Source organism: Choloepus didactylus, chromosome 18, assembly GCF_015220235.1.
Source record: "Choloepus didactylus isolate mChoDid1 chromosome 18, mChoDid1.pri, whole genome shotgun sequence".
Taxonomy (NCBI): Eukaryota; Metazoa; Chordata; class Mammalia; order Pilosa; family Megalonychidae; genus Choloepus; species Choloepus didactylus.
In genome coordinates, this window is record NC_051324.1 from 32,718,208 (window position 1) to 32,739,704 (window position 21,497).

At 44.3% G+C, this 21,497-nt stretch overlaps 1 protein-coding gene, 1 long non-coding RNA gene and 1 pseudogene across 9 annotated transcripts in view; 1 reads left to right on the forward strand and 2 right to left on the reverse strand.

Moving 5' to 3' along the window:
• ACACA (acetyl-CoA carboxylase alpha) overlaps positions 1-15,090 on the forward strand; it is a 371,031-nt gene extending 355,941 nt beyond the window's left edge. For 7 of the 8 annotated variants that reach the window (XM_037808139.1, XM_037808140.1, XM_037808142.1 and 4 more), the window contains 4 exons: positions 1,226-1,380; positions 2,064-2,234; positions 10,847-10,983; positions 12,733-15,090. In XM_037808139.1, coding sequence (XP_037664067.1) covers positions 1,226-1,380; positions 2,064-2,234; positions 10,847-10,983; positions 12,733-12,856 — 587 coding nt within the window. In that variant the 3' untranslated portion in view covers positions 12,857-15,090. Of the gene's footprint in view, positions 1-1,225; positions 1,381-2,063; positions 2,235-2,661; positions 3,134-10,846; positions 10,984-12,732 lie in introns of those variants that run through there. The other variant, XM_037808144.1, reaches the window with a different exon arrangement.
• Positions 3,911-4,765, reverse strand: LOC119513762 (annotated as a pseudogene).
• Positions 5,000-21,497, reverse strand: LOC119513182. The gene is made up of 3 exons (XR_005212570.1): positions 21,376-21,497; positions 19,945-20,056; positions 5,000-5,504 (listed from the first exon to the last, which is right to left on the reverse strand). It is a non-coding gene; the product is annotated as an uncharacterized LOC119513182 (long non-coding RNA).

The window sequence follows — 21,497 nt, forward strand, 5'->3', positions numbered from 1 at the left end:
AAACTGGGTCCTATAGTTAAACCCCTGTTCTGTTAACGTGTTTATGTATAACACTTATAGCTCACTCAGCAGCCCAAGGCTGTTTATGGCATATGATTCACAGTGGCATGAAATAAACAAGGCCTGTTCCCAGACAGGCTTGCTTGAAATAGACCTTTCTCTTCCGCATCCCATCACTTGTGGTCATGTATTTATTTGTCACCTTTGGTGACAAAGCACTTCAGTTTGTCCCCAACACTAGGGGCTGTCACCTAGACTTACTACTCCTTACTAGGCAGGCAGTTAAATTTTCAGTATTGATTACATCCTAGTCTGAGAGTAATTAAGAAGAAAGCGCAACATAGCAATACCTTTTACTGGGACGCTATTGATTTTGGGGAGCGGGGTTGGATCTTCTTTGTTGTGAGGAATTCCAGGGTCTCCTATCTGTTGAGTAAGGGTACTGTGTGTTTATAAGGTTGGTGATACAAATGGGGTTTATGGACTGCCTCTCTTTTTTTTTTTTCCCTTTCCTTCTCTTTTAGCCCAAGAACTAGAATGTCTTTGTCACTCTGGTCATGGGTTTGCTCAGTGAGCAGCCCAGAGGGGTGGCTAATCCACTAGGCTAACAAGAGACACACTGATATGGCTCCAATCAAATTGAGTCCTATTAATTTGAGGTTAGGAGTGTCCAAACTTGAGATTAGAGCCTGTTGAAGAATGCAGCTTGGAACTTGAGGAGTTATTCTAGTCCTTATCTGGTGTAGATACAGGGAAATAAGAACCGCTATTTGTGCTGTCCTCCCACATCCCATGCTCGGAAGAGTCCAGTCACTGTCACCCTGGTCAGCGGTGGGTAGGCATGGGGCCACACAAGTACTGGCCCTACCCTTCTGGGGAAGGAGGAACCTGGTCTTTAAGCAGTGAAATAAGAGGCACAGGCTCGAGGTGTTTGTTCACACCTGCTTCATGGGAGGCCTGGGGAGAAAAGGGCTCCCACAACTGCTTTCACTGTTGTGACCATCATGAAAAAGAGGACATGTGCACTCTACAGGGTAGGGCAAGTACAGGTCTGGCATCTCTCTTAGAGCCCTGTTACTCAGCAAAGAGGTGATGAAGACGATGGAGAGCCCAGCCACAGAGGGAAGGGGCCGTGGCGATTTTGAGCTTCCCATTACTGGCTGCTTCTGTGCAGAGAAATGTCTAGTCATAACAGAGTGTGATGGGCAGGTTTATCTAATTGCAGGCACCCCAGAGCTAAGCTTAGCTGAGCGGAAGGAGCTGGAGAACAAGTTGAAGGAGCGGGAGGAATTCCTAATTCCCATTTACCATCAGGTAGCCGTGCAGTTTGCTGACTTGCACGACACACCAGGCCGGATGCAGGAGAAGGGTGTTATTAACGTAAGTACAAATGGTTGCCACTTCTCCTGACTTACCCACAAGAGTGCTTGTGTGTCTGTCTCGTGCACATAGGCTCAGTGGGCAGGGAGCTAGACTGGTGAAGTAAAACAGCTTGTGGCAGATCAAACTGTTTTCAAATTTTCCTGACTTTTCCCATTTTATATATCCATTATTAGCCTAAAACGGTTTACATTTAGGTTTCTGTGGACTCCTCAGTAGGCAAGCTCCTGCTTAATTGGTGGGAAACTGAGTCACATGTGCCTCTATTGGCAGTAGGTTCCCAGGTGGTCCTCAGGCCATGGATTACTACAATGCCAAGGTTCCAACAGCAGCAAATCCCCCCTTGATCTGCCTGCAATTCATTTGAGCCATCTGCTCAAAACCAATTACTCACCCTCTGATTATCTGGGGATTCACAGACTTCCCCCAAACATCAGCCATGTGTGGGGTTAGCATTAGCCAGGCCCATTGCTATGCACCGTGCTGCAGTCATCTCTGTTAGGAAGGCATGTGGGGTGCAGTTCTGTAGTCCTTAGGCTGGAGGTGCTGGGAGCTTGCAGCCAGCTCTTGAGTGTCTCAGGGGCTTGACTGGAGAGTAGGTTTTGGTGTCTGTGTGGTTCCCTCTGGACAGCACTAAGCACATTAGGGATGGGGTAACTAATCTTACTCTTATCTGTGTGAAGGACATCCTGGATTGGAAAACATCCCGCACCTTCTTCTACTGGAGGCTGAGGCGTCTCCTGCTTGAGGAGCTGGTCAAGAAGAAAATCCACAATGCCAACCCCGAGCTGACTGATGGCCAGATCCAAGCCATGTTGAGGCGCTGGTTTGTGGAGGTAGAAGGAACAGTGAAGGTAGGTGGGTCACCCTGCCATGCTCCTCACGCGCACCTGAGGACCACAGGCTTGTCATCTGAGAATCCCCGGGTCTCCTAAGGGCAGGAGTGGAAAGGAAGCATATGGGTCTAAGCTCTGTTTCCTCCCCTCCACCCCACCCTCCACAATGACACACTAGGGTATCTGTTAGAAGAGGTGGTAGGGCACTTTGTAGCTCTTTCATTCAGCAGACCTTTTTGTACATTTAATACATGCCAAACTCTGCACTAGGCCCTGGGGACATGGCAGTGAAAAAGGCAGAAGTAGTTTCTGTCCACACAGAGCTCACCCCTAGAGGGGGAGACAGATAACTCACAAGGTCACGTACAACAGTGAGGCTGACGCTAATTATGCAAGCCCAGGACACCACGGAGCGCAGAAAAGACTCCTAGCCCACTCTTTGCAGGCAAGGGAAGGAGCATCTGAGAAGACATCCAGAGGAAGTGACGTCTCAGCAGAGACCTGAAAACAAAGTAGGAATTGACAAGGAAAAGAGGGAATGGCAGGAGGAATGTCGCCAGCAACGTTCATCTTCCAAGACAATTGCAGGAGTCTCGTGCGTTCAAGGAACTGCACATGTTTCAGTATCGCTCGAAGATGGAGTGTCAGGGAAGACGACATGGGCAGGAACCTGACCGTGCAGGACCACGCACACTGTGTTGAGGAGTTTAGACTTTGTCCTGAGGTCCATGGGAAGCCACTAAAGTATTTAAGCAGCATAATGGCATCCTCTGATTTGTGATTTAGAAAGACCACTCGGGGGGCTGTTTGGAGGAAGAACTGAATGACAAGAGCAGGAAGCCTAACAGGAGGTGATAATTTAGGCAACAAATGCTTTAACTAGAACTAAAGGTCTTCTGGTTGCAAGTCAGAGCTGGAGGGAAATGTCCATCCTGCATGCGGGGAACTATGAGCCCGGCATCTTCTTGGGGCTCACAGTGACCCTGTGAGATGCTTCCCTGTGTTGTTGTTTCTTTTTTCCCCAGATAATTCCATTTATTTGATTATTTTAGTACAGGAAATGCCAGACCAATCAACAGAGAGAACAGACCTTAAATACCTGCATTTACTACATGGACAGTAGGTCTCCACAGCTCTGGGCACAAATGCGTTGCCTTTTGGAATAGGCAGATGGGGAATGCATATATGCCACAGAACAACCAGGTTCACGAGAATCACAAGCCACAAGGGGAACACTCTTGAAGAGCAGTTAGATGCATTAAATAAGGAACCTGCATGTACATGGTGCTTCACCATACATAGAATTTATAGATTTAAAAAAAAGAAGCCCACAGTTTATGTAAGTACAAGCAGTTTTGGTCAGAGAAAACAAACAAGATAGATGGAGCCATGCTTGGGAAAGGACTTGCATTGTCTGCTCTCGTTCCATTTACATCCCCACCTTTCTGACAGAATTACTTAATATTACAAAATAAATTAGCTGGCCTTGCTGCCACCTTAGGAAGTCCTACCTAGTATCTTCAGGTTGTCCTATGGCCTCCCTGTGGGAGGGGGGTGCCTGGGGAGCCGTGAACCATAGGTACCCTGTGTGTAGACCTATCCCTGTGAGTCGCGGGAAGGAACAGGCTGGGAGCAGGATCACACTGGTCAGATGGAGGAGGGAGGAGCTGCTTGCTGGGCTGGGCTGGGCTGGGCAGGCGCGATGGTGTCACCTGGGCACCGAGTGCCCACAAGTGCAGAAACGATTGAGGAGATATCTGGGTTTGCAAGCAAAGCTTAAATGGCAAGACAAGCCTGTGTTTCTCTGCATCTGTCCAGACACCTGTTTCCTTACTGGCTGGCACTGCTGGGGTCACACTGCAACACCCAGACGATGGCAGGATCGCTCTTGGCACCTTTACTAGATTCTTCCAGGGACAGTTTGCTGTCATTGTTTGTGTCCATTTGCCTGAAGATCTTGTCCGTTCGTTTCTCTGGAATGGGCTCATCTTGGGGCATTTTCTCCACAGAGAATGTCATCTTGTATGTGGCCCACACGATTGCAAGCATCTCACTGTGGCTGAAGGCCCTCTCGAGCTTCTGCCCCAGCTGGCCCCATGAGGTCATGCTCAGTGTCGTGATGAACTCCCCACGAACCTGGAGGCATCACCGGGGGCGGGGGGCAGAAGCTGGCATAGATGGTCTTGAACTCGTACATGGCAGGGGGCCAGTGGGGCAGTCCTTGAGGAAGCCCTCGTACCACTCCTGCAGCTCATGGTCAGTGAACTCCGTGTGCTCCCACAGGTCCTGTAGCACCTTGGGCTGCAGCTTGCTGTTCTGCTTGCCCCTGGTGGCGGCAGTGGCCACACCCCAGGCCAAGCAGAGCCCAAGACCAAGCAGGGATCAGAATCTCCAGGGTCTGCTTCCAGATTCAGTGTAGGACGCAGTGCACTGATTGCCAAGGCAAAGTTGCAGCACTCGCAGTGGTGGGGGTGGCCGTGGGCTGCTATGCCAGGAGAAGCACAGAAACCCTGAGGGGTGGCTGGGAGTGCAGGCCTCTGTGTGCTCATCGCCACACAAAGGGACAAAAGGAAGTCAGATGGCAAGGGGAGGGGTGAGGTGCAGGCTCCCAGGCACACGCCCGCCTTCTTTCCTCAGGCTTCTGCCTCGGGGTTGTGGATTGGGCAAGTCTCAAGGCCAGGAGGAGGTAGCAAGGACACCAGCATTTGCCCGTAGGATAGTGAGCAGAATAATATCCATGGTGAGCTGCACAAGACAGTCCACAGGAGAATGGGGGAGAAAATGATAGAACTTTCATTTCTATTTATTTTTACAAAGAAAAAGAAATTAACCTTTATTAGCAGTTAGCATATTGATTAAAAGTAAATCATACATATCAATTAAAACTAAATCATATGTACATTTTTATTAAAATATTGGCAGTAGGTGCTGATAAGTGTTGAGTTTTTTGAGAGGGATGTGATCAGAAACATTGGTGACTCCTGGGTTGGAGTATTGCTGCAGGGCTGGGGAGCCAGTGGTGGCTTGTGGAGTCCTGGTCCGTGGACATGGCGGCCTCAAGCCTCTTCCTGGAAAGTGTTGCTTGAAGTCTCTGCTAACTGTTCTCAGAAAGGAATTCCAAAGGCTACCTTCCATTTTAAAACTAGGAAACTGGGGTGCTTCTATGACTCGCCTTTTTGTTAAGTCTACCCATTTCTTGAGGACTGAAAAGCTTCTTTGGATAAATATTTCAGATGTGCAGCAGAGGAGCTCAGCCTTTTGCGACATTTGGTTCAGGTTCAGGTCAGTCTGTGGTATAATTGAGTGAAACAATTTTGTCAGTGGCTATTGGCAGCTTCTAGTGGAAGTTGGCATTGAAAGTCATGCAAGTGTAAAATAAGAGGTTGTTCTCCAGTTAAGAGTGGCCAGCTAGGGAAATGGAGTGTGTGTGTGGCCTGGAAAGAGCTGTACTGCCTTACTCTCACATTAGTGACTAACGGACATGCACGGCCTCAGCAGGCACAAAGAAGAGGGGAAGGAACAGCTTCCCCTCTAAGCATGAAGCGAACAGATAGTGCCCCTTCAGTTGCTCCTCACTGTACTGCTCCTAGGGGGGAAGTGTGTCCAAAACAGGTCATTGCCATTTCTTATCAATGGAGAGAACAGTTGGCTATATTTTCGCAGACTCCTGGCTTGAAATCAAGTGCAGAAGACAAACCCAGCCCCATATAGCTTAGAAGGCTGCCTGAAGGCACTGGGAACTATCTATACCCAAGTAAAGAGGCCATTTCCCTTAATCTCATCTACAAAAGAGTTTTCTCCTAAGGTCTCAGTCTGAGAGGATAGCTAAGGAGAGAAAGTGAGGATAGATGATCCTGATGTCAGGGTATGTGGCTTGGAAACCTCTTTCCATATTCTGCAGGCTCAGCAGGACATAGTTTAGTTGGGGTGATAAAATCTGCAGTGCCCTTGAGAGAATCAAGTGTTGCAATGTTAACAAGCAGTCTGTGCTGCCACTGAAGGGCTGCCTTGGAATCTGTTCAGTGTTCGGGAATGCTTAAAACCACCACTTTTTGTTGTTGTTGTTTGAACAGTGATATTGTGTGCTGTGTCTCTCAAGTGCGAAGACTGGCTGAGCCTAGTCCCTGGCTTTGCACCAGTCCTTATTGTGGTTACTAGTGGTGAAAGATATTTTGTGATAGCCCTCTGTGTGTGCTGTGTGTTCTTTTTTTCCTCAGAGAATTTGTTAATCTTAATCCTTAAAAAGGAGATTCTAAGGTAGAAAGTTTGAAGACACTGTGATGTTATAACTGAGCTATGTAATTCTTTTGTTTCTCTCCAAGGTTTCTGTTATGGTGAGTTAGAAGATTCTCTTTGAATCTACTGGGACATTCCTTTTGTAGGAAATAGTAGGGTTTATGGTTTGTAGTTTCACTGCAGGCAGAAGCAGAGCATCATTACAGCTCCCTGCAAAAACTAACAAGAACTGTAGTTTAAAATGGATTGTAAGAACATGGCACACATTTGTTTCACAAGCATGTTTTCTTTGTTGATTCTTGGATTCACAATTTGAGAAATACAGCGTTTGTGTCATTTTTTTTTCAAACAGCTTAACTGAATTTTTCCTTTGCATGGAGTAATGATAAGAACAGGTTTTAGAATCTCACAAACTTTTGGATTCCAGCTTTGCCATGTACTGACTTATAGGCATATCATTTAAGCCTTAATTTCCTCATGTGTAAAATGGGTCTATTTATTTCGCAGGGTTGAGTTATAAATAACATGATAAAGTACTGAACAAAATGTCTGGCACTCAGCACAATACTCAAAATAATGCTGGTTTCCTCCTCACTCAGCACAGTGTGCTAGTGATTAAAAAAACAACATACTAACACCAAAAATTTAAAATGTGCAACTTGATGATCTTCTGAGGGTGTGGGTTCCATGAACACAATAAATGCCCAGTAAATGTTCTTTTGTTTGCTCAATTGTATCCCACAACCTAGAATCTTATTGTCCAGATAGCTACCCACTCACTCTCACTTTGAATTTCCAAATGAAATGAATGGTCACGGGAGGCCAAAGGGAGAATGCTAGAGGGAAAAACCACCATTGATAATAGGGTTGCTTAATTTCCACTGTCCCCAAAGCCTGGCCTTAAGCTGCCAATGATTAAATCTCATTTTAAACTTCTTATTTAAAGCCAAAGAGGAAGGAGGTGAGGCAGAACCTGGAAAGCATTGCTAGACCATGTGTGGGCCTAAAACTGAACCTGGGGTGGCTCTCAGGAGACTGGCATGTCTAGCAGGCTACCCCTCTCCACGTGGTTTTTTGCAGTCGTGCTATGACCTTGTTCAAAGCTTCTGAAGAAATCATGTTCTTCCTGGGCTCTAGCTGAATAGGTCTTAACTTTAGAGATGAATGTATCTTGAAAATGTCTTTCCAAAGTATGCGTATTCCTCTGTATGTGTGCCATCCCATCCCCACTCTCCACCCCTCCTGGGCTTTGGGGCTCCTACAAGTCTAGACGGTCACAACTGGAAGGAACCTCATTGGCTGTAGGTATCTCCAGGCAGTTCATAAGGTGATTAGGGCTTACATTCCTCAAATTGTACCCTGGTCACTCCCTGGCCCTGCCACACCATCGACTAAGGAGGGCTCACAACTCTCCATTGTGTTAGAAATGAAACTTTCCAAATAGGTGATTTAGATTTTGTAAGACAGACTAATTATTCCCTACAATTAGTAAGGCCATGCAGTGCCTGGGATACTTATCCACTGGTGCAGCAAGAGATGAAGATAAGTGTCTGCTGAACACTTACTATTTTAGGGATACTTATTGGTATCCCTACAATATTGATATTTTGTTGGTATTAAAATGTTCTGAATTGGGTGAATGTCAGGTAGGTGATATATGTCATGAGGTTAGCAACCCAACATTTCATACTTGCTTAAAATTCACGCTGGAACACGGAATAATCAGCCACATTTTCATAATTTTAAGGAGAGAAATGATAACAGCTTTTGGGAGGGATAAGGTTAGCCCTTTGTTTTAGATGACTGGAATGATAAGTCTCACACACAGGGGTGTTGTTAAGAAGGCAAACAAAGAACTGTAGACTCTCAAATGCACTAGAAAGGAGCCCTGCTCAACATGTTTAAACCCCACCCTACCCCGTTCTGTTGAGAAAAACCTGCAGCACTGTGTTGCTTATGTTTGTTTATTAAAATGCAATTGATTAGGACTTAGAACCCCTTTGCCTTTGTGCTGTGTGCTCTGGGTTGTGATCTAAACTTTTTCGGGGTTTTGGCTTGGTGTGGCTATCATCCTGTTGTACTTCGAGTGAATAGCAAATCTTTCCTTTATAGGGTTCATATGTTCAAAGGGGAGATTAGAACAACTCTAAAATGTGAATGTGTTGTTCTAATCCTATCTGGGAACTTTTTAAATGTTTAATTTAAACACCTAGCATACTCTATGGCTGCAGGAGGGGAAGGCAGAAGGTTTTCTCTGGAGAGTAGCAGGCTTTCTGGTGTAGTATCTGAGCATCGTTAGAAGCAGGCATCTCGTTAGCTAATACATTACGCCAATCAAGGAGAGTTATCTTAAGCCACAATTAATCTGCTCCCTGGCATATGTTGATAGGAAAGCATCATGCTGTTTCTTAATTAAAAGCAAATGGATTAAAAATGATTAATAAGAGTATTAAATATTCTCCGAAACTAAAGGCTTTTGGATTCTTGAGTAAATCTAAGGTGGTCCCCGTCCCCTGTCCATTCTGAAACCCAAGAAGCATTCATTATTTTATTTTTTCCTCCCCCTAAATATTCCTAAGTAGGGGACATATGTGAAAGTCCTCAAGCAGTGGAGCAGAAGTCTAAATTATCAGTGATGGAAACGGAAATGTCATAGTTCACATGGCGGCAGTTAGGATTGCAGGTGTGTCCGTCCGTATGTGGGTGTGCAAGCTGGGCCACATGAGTGAGCTAGAATATAATCCCCTCATAGGAAAAAGCATCACTACCCGGCCCACCCCCTTGTCCACAGGGACTGAAATGGTACCTCTGTTTCTTAGAAACAAAAACACTTTCCTACCTTTTAGCTTCAAGAGAGGTGGTTAGTCCTGAACTGAGCACAGAGAAGTGGAAAGGCTTGCTCGGGTTTCCACTGCCTTGGCCACACCACCCTAACTAGAGGTCTGATTTTTTTATTGGTGATTGGCAAATTTGGGACCATAAGAACTATCCAAACAGCTAGAACAGGTGTCTTGCTGATCCTGAATCCTGGGGTAGTCTCAAACATGAAGGACTCCTTAAGAATTTTTAGAAATGTGGATGTCAGTGAGATAACCTATAATTGTAGTTAACTTGCCTGCTTAGTTGGAGAAGGGGAAGTGAGACTCTGAAGAGAAACCATTATGTTTAAAGGCACAAAATAGAAAGTTAGAAAACAGCCCAATGCTCAGTTTCTTATTGCTTGATGCCTCTTGAAGGGTGCGATGAAAACATTTCCTCTGTGTCTTCGCAGGCTCTTTAGTTACAACTATGGCTTTTGTACTATTGCTTGTATTCAGGTTTTATGTAGCCACATCTCAAGCCTCAAAGCCTCTGAGAGTCACTAATGCACCACCTATTAAATTATAGCACCAAACTCATTGTCATTCTGACTTTGACTTCGTTAGTGATAACAGAGAAGGATAGCACACCTTTAAATGACGAGCCTTGTGTTTAATTACCCAAACAAAATGACATAAATATGAATGAGCCCTAATGGTGGTACTTGGTTTTCCGGAAACCATTAAGAAAGCGATTCCTAAATGATTTGTAAAGAAAATGAGAGGAGAAGAGAGCAAGGGAAAGGCTATTAGGCTTCTAACACACTCCTGAATTATTATGTCATCAACTACCAAGGAAATGCTCAGCTAAATGATCTTGAAAAAAGGAGGTGAGAGGTGGTTGTTGAGACTTTGGTGATTACAGACATCTTGACCCTTTTTAATTCTCTGCTAGATAATAAAATGGAGGTTAGGTTTCTGACCTGGTGGCTCTACCCTAACAGCAAGGCTTCCCACACATCAGTCTCCTCTCCATGCTTTGTTGATATTCCAGGAGCCTTCCACAACCCAAGGTCTGAGACATAGTCCAGGAAACTCAAGACAACTCATCCACCAAGCCTGGCTGGGACTATAAACTTACATTCTAAGAATTATGCCTCAATTCCTTGGGAAGCATGCCTTTCATTTTTAAAAACGCCAAATAAACAATGCTTCCACCTCAACCAGCACTTTACTAAATAATTTGGGCTTTTGGCTGTTTCAGATCTGTCAAGTTATCAAATTCTCTCTCCTAGCCTCAGTAGACTAGGTATACCTGGCATCTGATGGTACCGAGTGTGAGCACTAACGCCCTCTGGAAAGTCCTAGACATGCTCTGAACGTGAGGCTCGTGTATATCAAAAACAGGAAAGGAGGACCAAGTACAGTTCCTGTTTTTGGAGACTTTCCACCTTCTAATGCCTATGGAAAAGGAGAATCATAAACATCTTTTTTATGTTGAGCAAGCTTTTTAGTGAACTTTCCAGTTACTGAATAATCAGGGTGTCCAGGCCAGGCCAGACCCGCTGCTGCTTGACCTAGATCATCTGTTTGCAGGCCTATGTTTGGGACAATAATAAGGATCTGGTGGAATGGCTGGAGAAACAGCTGACAGAGGAAGATGGCGTTCGCTCAGTAATAGAGGAAAACATCAAATATATCAGCAGAGACTATGTCCTCAAGCAGATCCGCAGGTGAGACCAGCTGAGTGGGGGAATTCCTTAAGTGGGGTTAATTTCTTTGGGATAAAAAGTTTAAGAACACATCCTGAGATGATAATGCCTTTTAATCTTTGTGGTCCATCTCTATTTGAGACTGTTGTAGTTGACCCACAGATGAAAACAGAGCCCTGAAGTACAATTTTTTCTCAGCTACTGGTCCCCAGGGGCACTTAGTAATCTCAGCTAGATGAAGGTTTAGTTCATTCTGCCCACCTATTACTTCAAAATGCAGATTCTCAAACTGGATAAATGATTCTGAGAGGAAGGCTGACTACCTGGTGTTTCCCAGGAAACTGCCTCCCATCCTCTCCTGGTCCAGTGTCAGCTGTATTCTTCTAGTCTTCCCTCCAGTCTTCTCCACAGGATGAGTGGTAGAGACTACTGGGCACATTTTTAACTTTTTATTTGGAAATATTTCACCTACTGAAAAGTTGCAAAAATAAAAATTGTACAAAGAACACCCCATATATATATCTGTACCCAGATTTACCTGTTTACATTTTGCTCCATTTGCTTTATCATTTGTGAGTGTGCTTGCTCTCTCATATATATATATATATTTTTTTCTTTTTCTGAACCATTTAAGAGTAAGTTACATTTGTCTTCACCCTTTACCCTTAGATATTTCAGTGTATTTGCTAAGAACAGGAATATTCTCTTATGTAGCCACAGTAAAATGATCAACTTTAATAAATTTAACATTGATATAAGCTTTTTATCTAATCTACCATTCATATTCCAGTTTTTTCAGTTGGTCCAATAACATCCTTTTTTCCCATTCCAGTAAAGGCTCCAGTCTAAGGTTAAATACTGTATTTGGTCCCCATGTCTCTTCAGCTTCCCTTAATCTGGAGCACCTCCAAGGCCTTTCCTTGTCTTTTATGACATTGCCTTTTTATACGGTCTTCCCCTATCCGCACATTTTTTTTGTAATAGGACATGCCTCATCTTGACTTTTTCTGCTATGTCCTCATGAGTAGATTCAGGTTTTTCAGCTGGAATATTACATCCGCAATGTTGCATCCTTCTCAGGATCTCCCACTGAGGCACATGATGTTCATCTGTCCCTTGTAATGTTAAGTTCAGTCACCTAGTCAAGATGTTACTTGATTTCTCTGCTGTGTAATTACTCCTTGCACTTAATAAACAGTCTTTGGGGAAATACTTTAGAACCATGCAGCTATCCTACTCCTCATTAAAATTTCCTCCTAAATTTAGAAACCATTGGTGATTCTTACCTGATCCAGTCTTTACCACGGTTTGCAAAATGATGACTTTCCAACTCCAGCATTCTCTCTACAATGACCAGTCACCATGCAAATTCTACTATAAGCAGAAGCCTCCCTTCTTCCACATTTATTTATGTATTTATTGTTGCAGACTAATGAATTTCTATTTTTTTCAATGTCTATTAATTCATTACCATACTTATTTTAATGCCCAAACTGTCCCAGATTTGGCCATGGGAGCCCCTTCCCACTGGCTCCCCTGTCTTTGTTACATGTCCACATTGTTCTTCTTTTCAGTATTTACTTACTTTCTGGCATAGTAAGATGTTTCAGGTTCATCTTATGTTTTCCTTGCTACCTGGGCTATTTTTAATGTAGGAAAACAAATCAGGCGAGGCAGTAATAACAAGTTTACTAGGCACTTCTTAAGCTACACTGATTTAGACACGTATGCCTCTCTCTTTTCTTCATCATTCCAAATCTTCCTCCCCAGCTTGGTACAGGCCAATCCAGAGGTTGCCATGGATTCCATTGTCCATATGACCCAGCACATCTCACCCACTCAGCGAGCAGAAGTCGTACGGATCCTCTCCACAATGGACTCCCCTTCAACATAGGAAGAGCTTCCTGCGCCATCTCTGCCCTGCCTCCAGAGAAAAGGGCTAGAGCTGCCTTTTACAGCTGAAACTATTGTAATGAGAAGGCACAGGAGACCAAGCACTGGAAAGTGGCATTTCACTTCCCCTCGAATGCTTTCAGGTTATGCATGACATACTGGGATATAGGATCACAAACCCCACCCCCGCTCCAGCTCACCCATCACATCTATCCTAGTCACTATTTATTACCCTGGCTCTTGCTGCAACCCCTCTCTCCCTGCACAGGTCCTCAGAAGGCAGTGAAGGGTACAAGCATATACCGTGAGGTCTTACTACCTAAAAGCAGGGCTGCCCCACCTCTCCTGACAGCCCACCACAGTGAAGTGTGAGGAGTTGCTTGGTGGGTAGCAGTCCTCCCTCACCCTTGGCCCCATGAGTCTGTGGCCACAGGCAGCAGAGGAGGGCCAGGGCTGAGGTCACAGGCCCAGCACCAGATCTGGGGAGAGGAAGAAGCCTCGAGTCAGTCTCTTCTTCCCCCGTGTTCAGCCCAGCACACACCAGGCACTGGATAGGAGTCATTCCCAATTTAACACTGAGATACCTTAGAGCATGAAATCTGCAAGCTCCGTGGGAACTCAGAAGAGGCAAAACCATGAGCCAAGGGGAAAGAAATTAGACTAAGTTATTGTTCTCAATTTAGGGGATTGCAACTTTGGTTAAAAGCTCTTAGACTAAATGGAAAGGTGGTTGCCCTGTGTGTCATGGTTCAACCAGCTGGTGCACCTGGCTGGGTGCTGCAGGGGCTCCTCCTGACTTGGTGGGGGAGGAGACAAAGGGAATTGCTCTTTCCTGTCACTGATGGAAACGAGATACTCATGCCACAGGGAGAGCAGGCCGCATGCTCTCTTCTCAGGGCTTGGAAGGATAATACTAGTACACCTGGAGCTCTGATAGTTACAAGAAGTTAATGGTGCCTATGGAGTCACTTATTTCTCTCTCTCAAGGGCAGTTACGCCCCACTCCCCCAGAAGTTTACATTCCTGCCCCCTCTGGGTCCTGTCTCTTCCCTGGAATGTACACAGGCACCGGTCTTCTCTGGTGGGGGGTAGTAGCTCCCAGTGAACGCAAAATCCACATGACCTTAAGATTATTTAAAACTCAGTAATGGTGCTGCTGTCTTCCAGGTCCCTCCCCAGCCAGCAGCAGGGGCCTACCTCCTCAGGGGTTGTGGAGAAAGTTTATTTTCAATTAATCAATTTATTTAAGAAAAGAGCTTATTGGTCCATCAATCTGTATTCCTGAAGCAAGAATGGCAGGTGATAAGGGACTGGTGTAGTGTCTGGTTGTTACAATATGGCTAATTACATTTGTCACTAACGACCAAGGAGGAAATCACTAAGACATTTTAAAAGCAGTGGTATGAATACTTTTGTACAAGCAACAGTTTTGAGCCTTACTCTACAGTTCACACACAAGAAAGAGCTCCACCTCCCCTTCTTCAGGAACCATTTGTGCAGATAGATTGGCTGGACTGCTCAACAGTTTTAAATCGCAGGGAGATATTCATGATATCCATGGCTGGATCCATTGCTGACTGCCCCGGGAGCTCAAAGCCTCAGCCAGGCTGGAGTGGAAGGCACATTTGTTGGGAACCATCACAGAAGGCCGGAAAAAGGTAGGGAACAATTCTTAGTCCAGGAAGAAGCATCTACTCTTACAGGTTATTTACTTCCCCAGTAAGTAAAAAAGAGTAAAAAAAATTACTCTTGACCAGATTATTCCTCTACACTTTTCTGAAATAACTGAAGTTCCACACTCCTGGAGGTAGTATGATATCCTGCTCTCCCCAGTTGACCTGCCCTAGCCTGTACTTGCCCTGCCATTTCTCCAGAGGCAGGGTGGGTGACACTCATTTCACCTCCTTCCCCCATCTCCAGAGCTCCTCACTGTAGGTCTTCCTCTGGGCAGAGGCTTTTCATAGGGAGAAGTCAGAAAGAGCCACAGAACAGGAGCTACCTGATATTCCCACAGCCCATTACACATGCAAGGTTACTGAGGCAGGAGGAGTATAAATGATGTATCGACCAAGACTTGATGGAACTGAAATTGCCATAGTATCTATTCACTTTGTTCACAAAGCAGCCTTCACTTGTCTCAAAATTCAATGGACACACACCTTGATGAGCAAGGAGCGTCCGTCAAATGCACTCTTTTCACATTTTGTTGAAATAAACCTCCTCATTTGTAGAAGAGTCATTGTTTGTCATTTCAACCCTTGCCTGGCCCCCTCCTTTCTTACTGCACTTTCAGTGGGGAAGTGGGGCTCATGGTGGGCCAAGCCCCTCCACGTCCATAGCCCTGCACTCTGTGACCCTCCTGATCTCTTAAACTCACATAAGAATGAACCGGGAAGGCAATGAAAAGCTGGCTGTGGCCAACCTGTCATGCTGACTGAATCAAGGTGAAAATACTACAATATCCCACAGCCAAGAGCTCCTCCTCTGGTGTCATTTCTGTTGGGTTTTTCAAGATGGGAAACATTCTACCCCCTGAGAGCTGGATGAGGGTCCTGGTGAGGCTAACCTCACAAGAAAGTGGGTTTAGGGAAGGGATGAGAAAGGCCACAGAAAAGAAGGAACTTGGCTCACTGGCTGCATGTGCTGAGCAGTGATAACACTATTAGCCTATTTAGTGTTGATAATGCCTCCAGTGAGTCTCCCCTGGCACAGAAAAACCACCTAAAAGCCTTTGAAGCTCCAACTCCACTGTATCTCAGAAGTCTCCTACCAGCATGCAGTAAGTTGAGTATTCTCATATACTCGGTGTATGGGACCAAACTGCACATATTGGAGATTTTCATGGAGAGGTTTTAGATTTTCTTAATCATTAGCGAACCACTTAACGGACTTTGAGCTCTTAATTTCAGGCACAAAGAGGCATTAGGGACAACCCCCTGTCTCAATTTCTCTTCTGAAAAAAACTGAATCCACTTGGTTGAGGCAGGAACAAACACCAATCTCTGAACATCTACAAAGAAAGGTGCAGCTCACAAGGTAATGGGGCGGGGGGTGGGGGGCAAAGCAAAGGATGGCTTTTTCTAAAATGAAGTAAAATGTTAGTTTCACTAAGCCAGACAGCCTAGAAAGGGGAATAAGAAGTGAGATTCAAGATCCGGTGGGAAATTGCTACTCCTTACCTCCAGCTACCGAGGTCTCTGAGCAGGGGATCCTGGTCAGCATAGAGGCCCTGGGCCCTCCTGCCCGCCATTAAGCAGGCACATGAGAACAAGAGTTCTGAGCCAGCAGCTCTTGGTGGTTCTGGGAAAGGACAGCAAGATTAATGGGAAACAATTCTACTTCTGCCTTTTCTTTTGGTAAGTGCCCTAATATGTACAGTGGTTTCTTCTAATGACAAGCCATGCTTCCTCCACTCACCAAACAAAAGAAAATTTCACACACACACACGCATTGATATTACTTTGGGATACTAAGGATAAGACTGAATGGTGAGGGTACTGTGATCTAGACCTGGCCCACCTCTATTTCCCTGACTGAAAAACAAGAGCATGGGGATGAATGCAAATGCTTACTGACCATCGCAGGGAGGACCTTCCCTGAGCTCCTGAAGTGCGAGGTTCGGTGCCAGGCGTGGTGAGAGGCCTTGCAAGCAGCAGAGCTGGGGAGACAGACTTTCCTTCAAATGGCTGGATCCTCAGGACCTGGGCCTGCTCCGATTCACACATCAAGGCAAGAAAGCACCAAGGGCCAAATCAGTGGTATGGGCAATGAAGGGCTGAAGCCTTTTGACAGAGGTGAGTGTAAAGCAAGCAGGTGTCAGGTCATGAAGAGCCTTAAATGCCAGGCCAAGGAGCAGGGGCTTTTCCCTGAAGGGAGTGGGATGCTTGATGTTTGTAGGCAGAGAGGCTGTTCCTATGAAGGTCTGGAATGCAGCTGAGTCGAGAAGAGCACGGCCTTGGGTGCCAAGAAATCTGGTTACACGTTCACCTCCGTCATGCTGTGTGTAGCCCCCAAGCTGGAGGGCTCACCTAGCAAAGTAGGTCCAAGTCATCCACACAGGGCAGAGAAATAACAATGGGTAACTCTTGACTGTTCCAGCACTCCAAAATCCCTAGGCGTGCCTCACCAGGCAGCAAAGCTCACCATGCCATTGCCTTTCTGATGGCTGGAGTTCTAACAGCCCAGGACGTAGTACTGGCCACCTCAAGACAGCGAAACGTTATAATGGGCAATTAGCAATAGTAAATAGTGGAAATAAGACACCTTCATAAATACTGTTTCAGTAAGTAAAATCTTGCAAAACATAAGAGCACAATGATAATGGAGCCTCTGCCCTGACAGCTGGGAACCACCCACTTGGTGCAGCCCATTACGTATTATAGTGGGGCACTCAAAGAGAACTGAATAATTGGCTAATCCCAAACATTCTGATTCTGGGATGGGCCTTCTGGAGTAAGAAGGAAAGACTGGGGGTGAGGAGAGAGAAAAAACACTATAAAAGTCCAAGCTCATACTAATAGGTCATTTCCTCAGCTGGGTTCAAATATCTGGTCCCTCACTCCACTCCTGTTGTCCTTAGGCAAGTTCTGGATTTCCTCATTTGCAAAATGTGGATGATAATTCTCAAAAAGCCCCTTTGAGGTCCCTGAGTCCTTAAATTAGTTCACAAGCGTCAAGTGCTAGGCTTTAGTAGCAAATTCTCAATACATGTCAGGTTTCTCCATGCCCTGCCACTTCCTTACACTCTCAAACTGGGGACGTGTCATCACTCGGGAGTACCTTCCTCACAGGCCTCATAGGGCCTTGTCAGAGAACCATCCCGCTGACTGGGCAGGATCTAGGGAAGGTCTTCTCCAGGCTTTGAGTTACAGTAACTCAGGAAGCATGACGAAGGAGCAGTGCGCCTGAGTCACAAGGCTGAACTCACGGTGGGGCCTTGAGCAGCTCTAGGACCTTCTGGAGCCCTGCTTTCCCTAGAATATAAAAGGAGAGGATGGATGAGAAGATCCCTAAGATCTCTCCTAGCAAGGTTCTACCTGAAATCATGGATGAAACAAGTCTGCATAAAAATGTTCCGATTTTGGGGTGTGGGGAGACTTCCAACTTGGTGAATTGAGTAGCTTGGCAAATCCTCTCTTCAAAAAGCAGGATACAACAACCAAAAGACAACCTACTTTTTAAAAATGGGCAAAGAACTTGAATAAACATTTCTCCAAAGGTACACAAATAACCAAAAAGCACATGAAAAGATGCTCAACATCACTAGACACTAGGGAAATGCAACCAAAACCATGATGAGATACCACCACACACCCACTAGAATGGCTATTTTTAAAACGGAAATAAGTGCTAGTGAAGATGCAGAGAAAGAGGAACCCTTGAACATTTGGGGGGGATGTAAAATGGCACGGCCACTAATGAAAATAGTTTGGCAGTGTCTCACAAAGTTAAACATAGAACTACCATATGCCCCAGCAATCCCATTGTAGGACTATCCCCAAGAGAACTGAAATCAAGGACTTAAACAGATATTTGTACAGTAATGTTCACAGCAGCATTATTCACAATAGGCAAAAGGTTGAGGTAAGCCAAGTGTCCATCAACAAATGAATGGGTAAACAAAATGTGTATATACATACAATGGAATATTAATTCAGCTGTAAAAAGAATGAAATTCTGATAAAGAACACAACATGGATGAAACAGACCCAAAAGGACAGATTCTGTGTGATTCCACCTGTATAAAATAACTAGGATATGAAAATTCAGATTCAGAAGGTAGAGTACAGGTTACCAGGGATGGGGGTGGAGAAGGGGAATGGAGAGTTAACGCATAATGGGAGAAGAGTCTGTTTGGGGTGATAGAAATGTTTCAGTAATGGATGGTGGTGATGTAGTACAACATTGTGAATGTGATCAGTGCTTGGGAATTACTGAAATGGGATATTTTATGTTGTATACATATTACCATGATTTTTTAAAAAGAAAGAGACTAAAGAGACAATGACAATTAAATGCAATACATGATCCTATACCACATCTAATAATGAAGGAGAAAAATGCCCAAAAGGACATTATTGGGACAACTGGAAAAATTGGAATATAGACTTTATGCTTTATATCAATGTTAAATTTATTTGATAATTGTATTTAATGTAGCTACATAAATGTATACTTTTTCTTAGGAAATATGCATGTAAGTATTAAATGGTTGGTAAAAGAACACGAGGTATGCAACCTACTCTCAACATGTTTAGAAAATATATATAACAAATGTGGCAAAATGTTAAATGTTGTAAATATGAGTATCTGGGTAGTGGGTATATGTGATGGTTAGGTTCATGTGTCAATTTGGCCAGGTGATAGTACCCAGCTGTCTGGTGAAGCAAGCACTGGCCTAACAATTGCTGCGAGGATGTTTGAGGCTGGTTTATTAAATTATCAGTCAATTGGCTGCAGCTGTGACTGATGACTCACCGAAGGGCGTGTCTTCCACAATGAGAGAATGCAATTGGCTGGATTTAATCCAGTTAATCAGCTGAAGACTTATAAGCAAGACAGAGGACCTTCACTTCTTCTTTGGCTGCCCAGCAAAGCGTTTCCTGAGGAGTTCGTCAAAGTTGCCAGTTGGTTTCCTGAGGAGTTCGTTGAACACGTTCATCAAAGATCCCAGTTCATTTCCTGAGGAGTTCGTCAAAGTTGCCAGTTCGTTTCCTGAAGAGTTCATCGGACATCTTCCTTGGAGTTGACAATTTGCTGACTGCCCTACAGAATTTGGACTCGTGCATATCCACAGTTGAGTGAGTCACTTTTACAAATTTTATAATCATAGATACCTCTCATTGATTTTGTTTCCCTAGAGAACCCTAACTAATATGATATATTATAGTTCTCTCATTATTTTTATATTATTTTTGCAACTTTTCTGTAAGTTTGAAATTATTTCAAAATAAAGTTTTTTTTAAAAAGGCAATGATAAAACTGGTCAGAATGCATTTGGTTGAAAAATCAACCAAAGGCATAAACTAAATTGAGAAGCAGTTATTCTTTAGAAACTGGTAACTCGGGATGAGAATAGTCAGAGCTTACAGTTATTGCCTGGGGCTGCTCCCGTCCTGAACTCCAGCATGGTCTTCATAGCACTTCCATCAAGGTGGAGCAAACCTCGAGAACTGGCATCTTTGCTGCCGGAGAGGGCTGGCTTTATTTGAGAAAATAAACAAACAAAAAACCATGCCCAATGGTGTTGTTAGTAACACAATAGTGATCTCAATGGCAGACAAACTGAGAAGACCAATGGCTCAGCTAGCCTGAGACTGCAGTCCAGAACAAGCTAGTCAGAAAGTTAACAGAGCCAGAAAATGAGAAAGCCATAAGGGGCCCTGATGAGTTCTCCATATATCCACCCAGGAGAGACCAGAGGACCCAAGCCATCCACACATCCCTGGCTGACTGTGAATATGTGAGCATATGAAGAAGAGTTGTTAGATGGCTCAGCAGAAAGCAAACAGGACATACTTAAAAACTGCTTAAATTTTGAGTGTTCTTCCAAACAGACACACACGGGTCTAGCAGCAGAGGGTGGAAGCCCTACTGGCTCAGGATATTTGAGCACAAATCTGCCTAAATAATTGGCAGACCAATAGGCGACGCAGTCAAGAGGGTGAGTTCCCCACCACCCCCCCCAGGAAGCTAGGTTTAAAAATAAGAACAAGAATTTAAAAACAAAAACTAAGTAGAGACATCAGTGTCTGCACACTGATGGGGAAACAGATTCTACAGATTTAGACCAACAAAGTAATTAAACAAACAAAAAATGCAAAAAGAACCTTCAGGGGGGAAAAAATCAGAACACAGTTGCTATAATGTATTATTAAAAAATGCCCAGTTTTCAACAAAAATATATAAGACATTCAAAAAGAAAAAACAGGAGTATAATATATTCAGAGGAAAAAAAAAGCCAATAGAATCCATCTCTGAGTGGGTCCACATGTTGGACTTAGCAGACAACAACTTCAAATCAACTGTATGACATCAGGTGTACCAATTTTCATGTAATATTGGTCCCAATATTCTGGGAGTCCCAGAAAGAGAAAAGAGAGAGAAAGGGACAGAAAAAAAATTTTTGCAGAAATAATGGTTGAAAATGTCTCAAACTTGTTGGACAACATTAATCTACAGATCCAAGAAGTTCAACAAACCCCAAGTAGTATAAACACAAAGAGATCTATACCTAGACACATAGCCAAACTATTGGAAGACAAAGAGAAAATCTTGAAAGCAGCAAAAGAAAAACAGCTAATCAAGTATAGGCAGACAACAAAACAAATAACGAATAACTTCTCAACAGAAACAAAGGAAGGTAAGGGCAGTGGGCTGAGAAAGTCAAAGTGCCAGAAGGAAAGAAAAACAAAACATCAACCCAAAACCCTATGTCCCAGCAAAACTATCCTTTAAACAAATGAAGGTGAAGTAAAGATATTCCCAGAAAAAAAGATAATCCACTGCTAGAAGACCTACCTTACAAAAAATATTTAATGCCATCCTTCAGGCTGAAAATAATTGATCCCAGAAGTCATTAAATGTACTCAAAGAAATGAAGAGCACTGGAAAGGGTACAGAATGGATAAATACAAACAAGA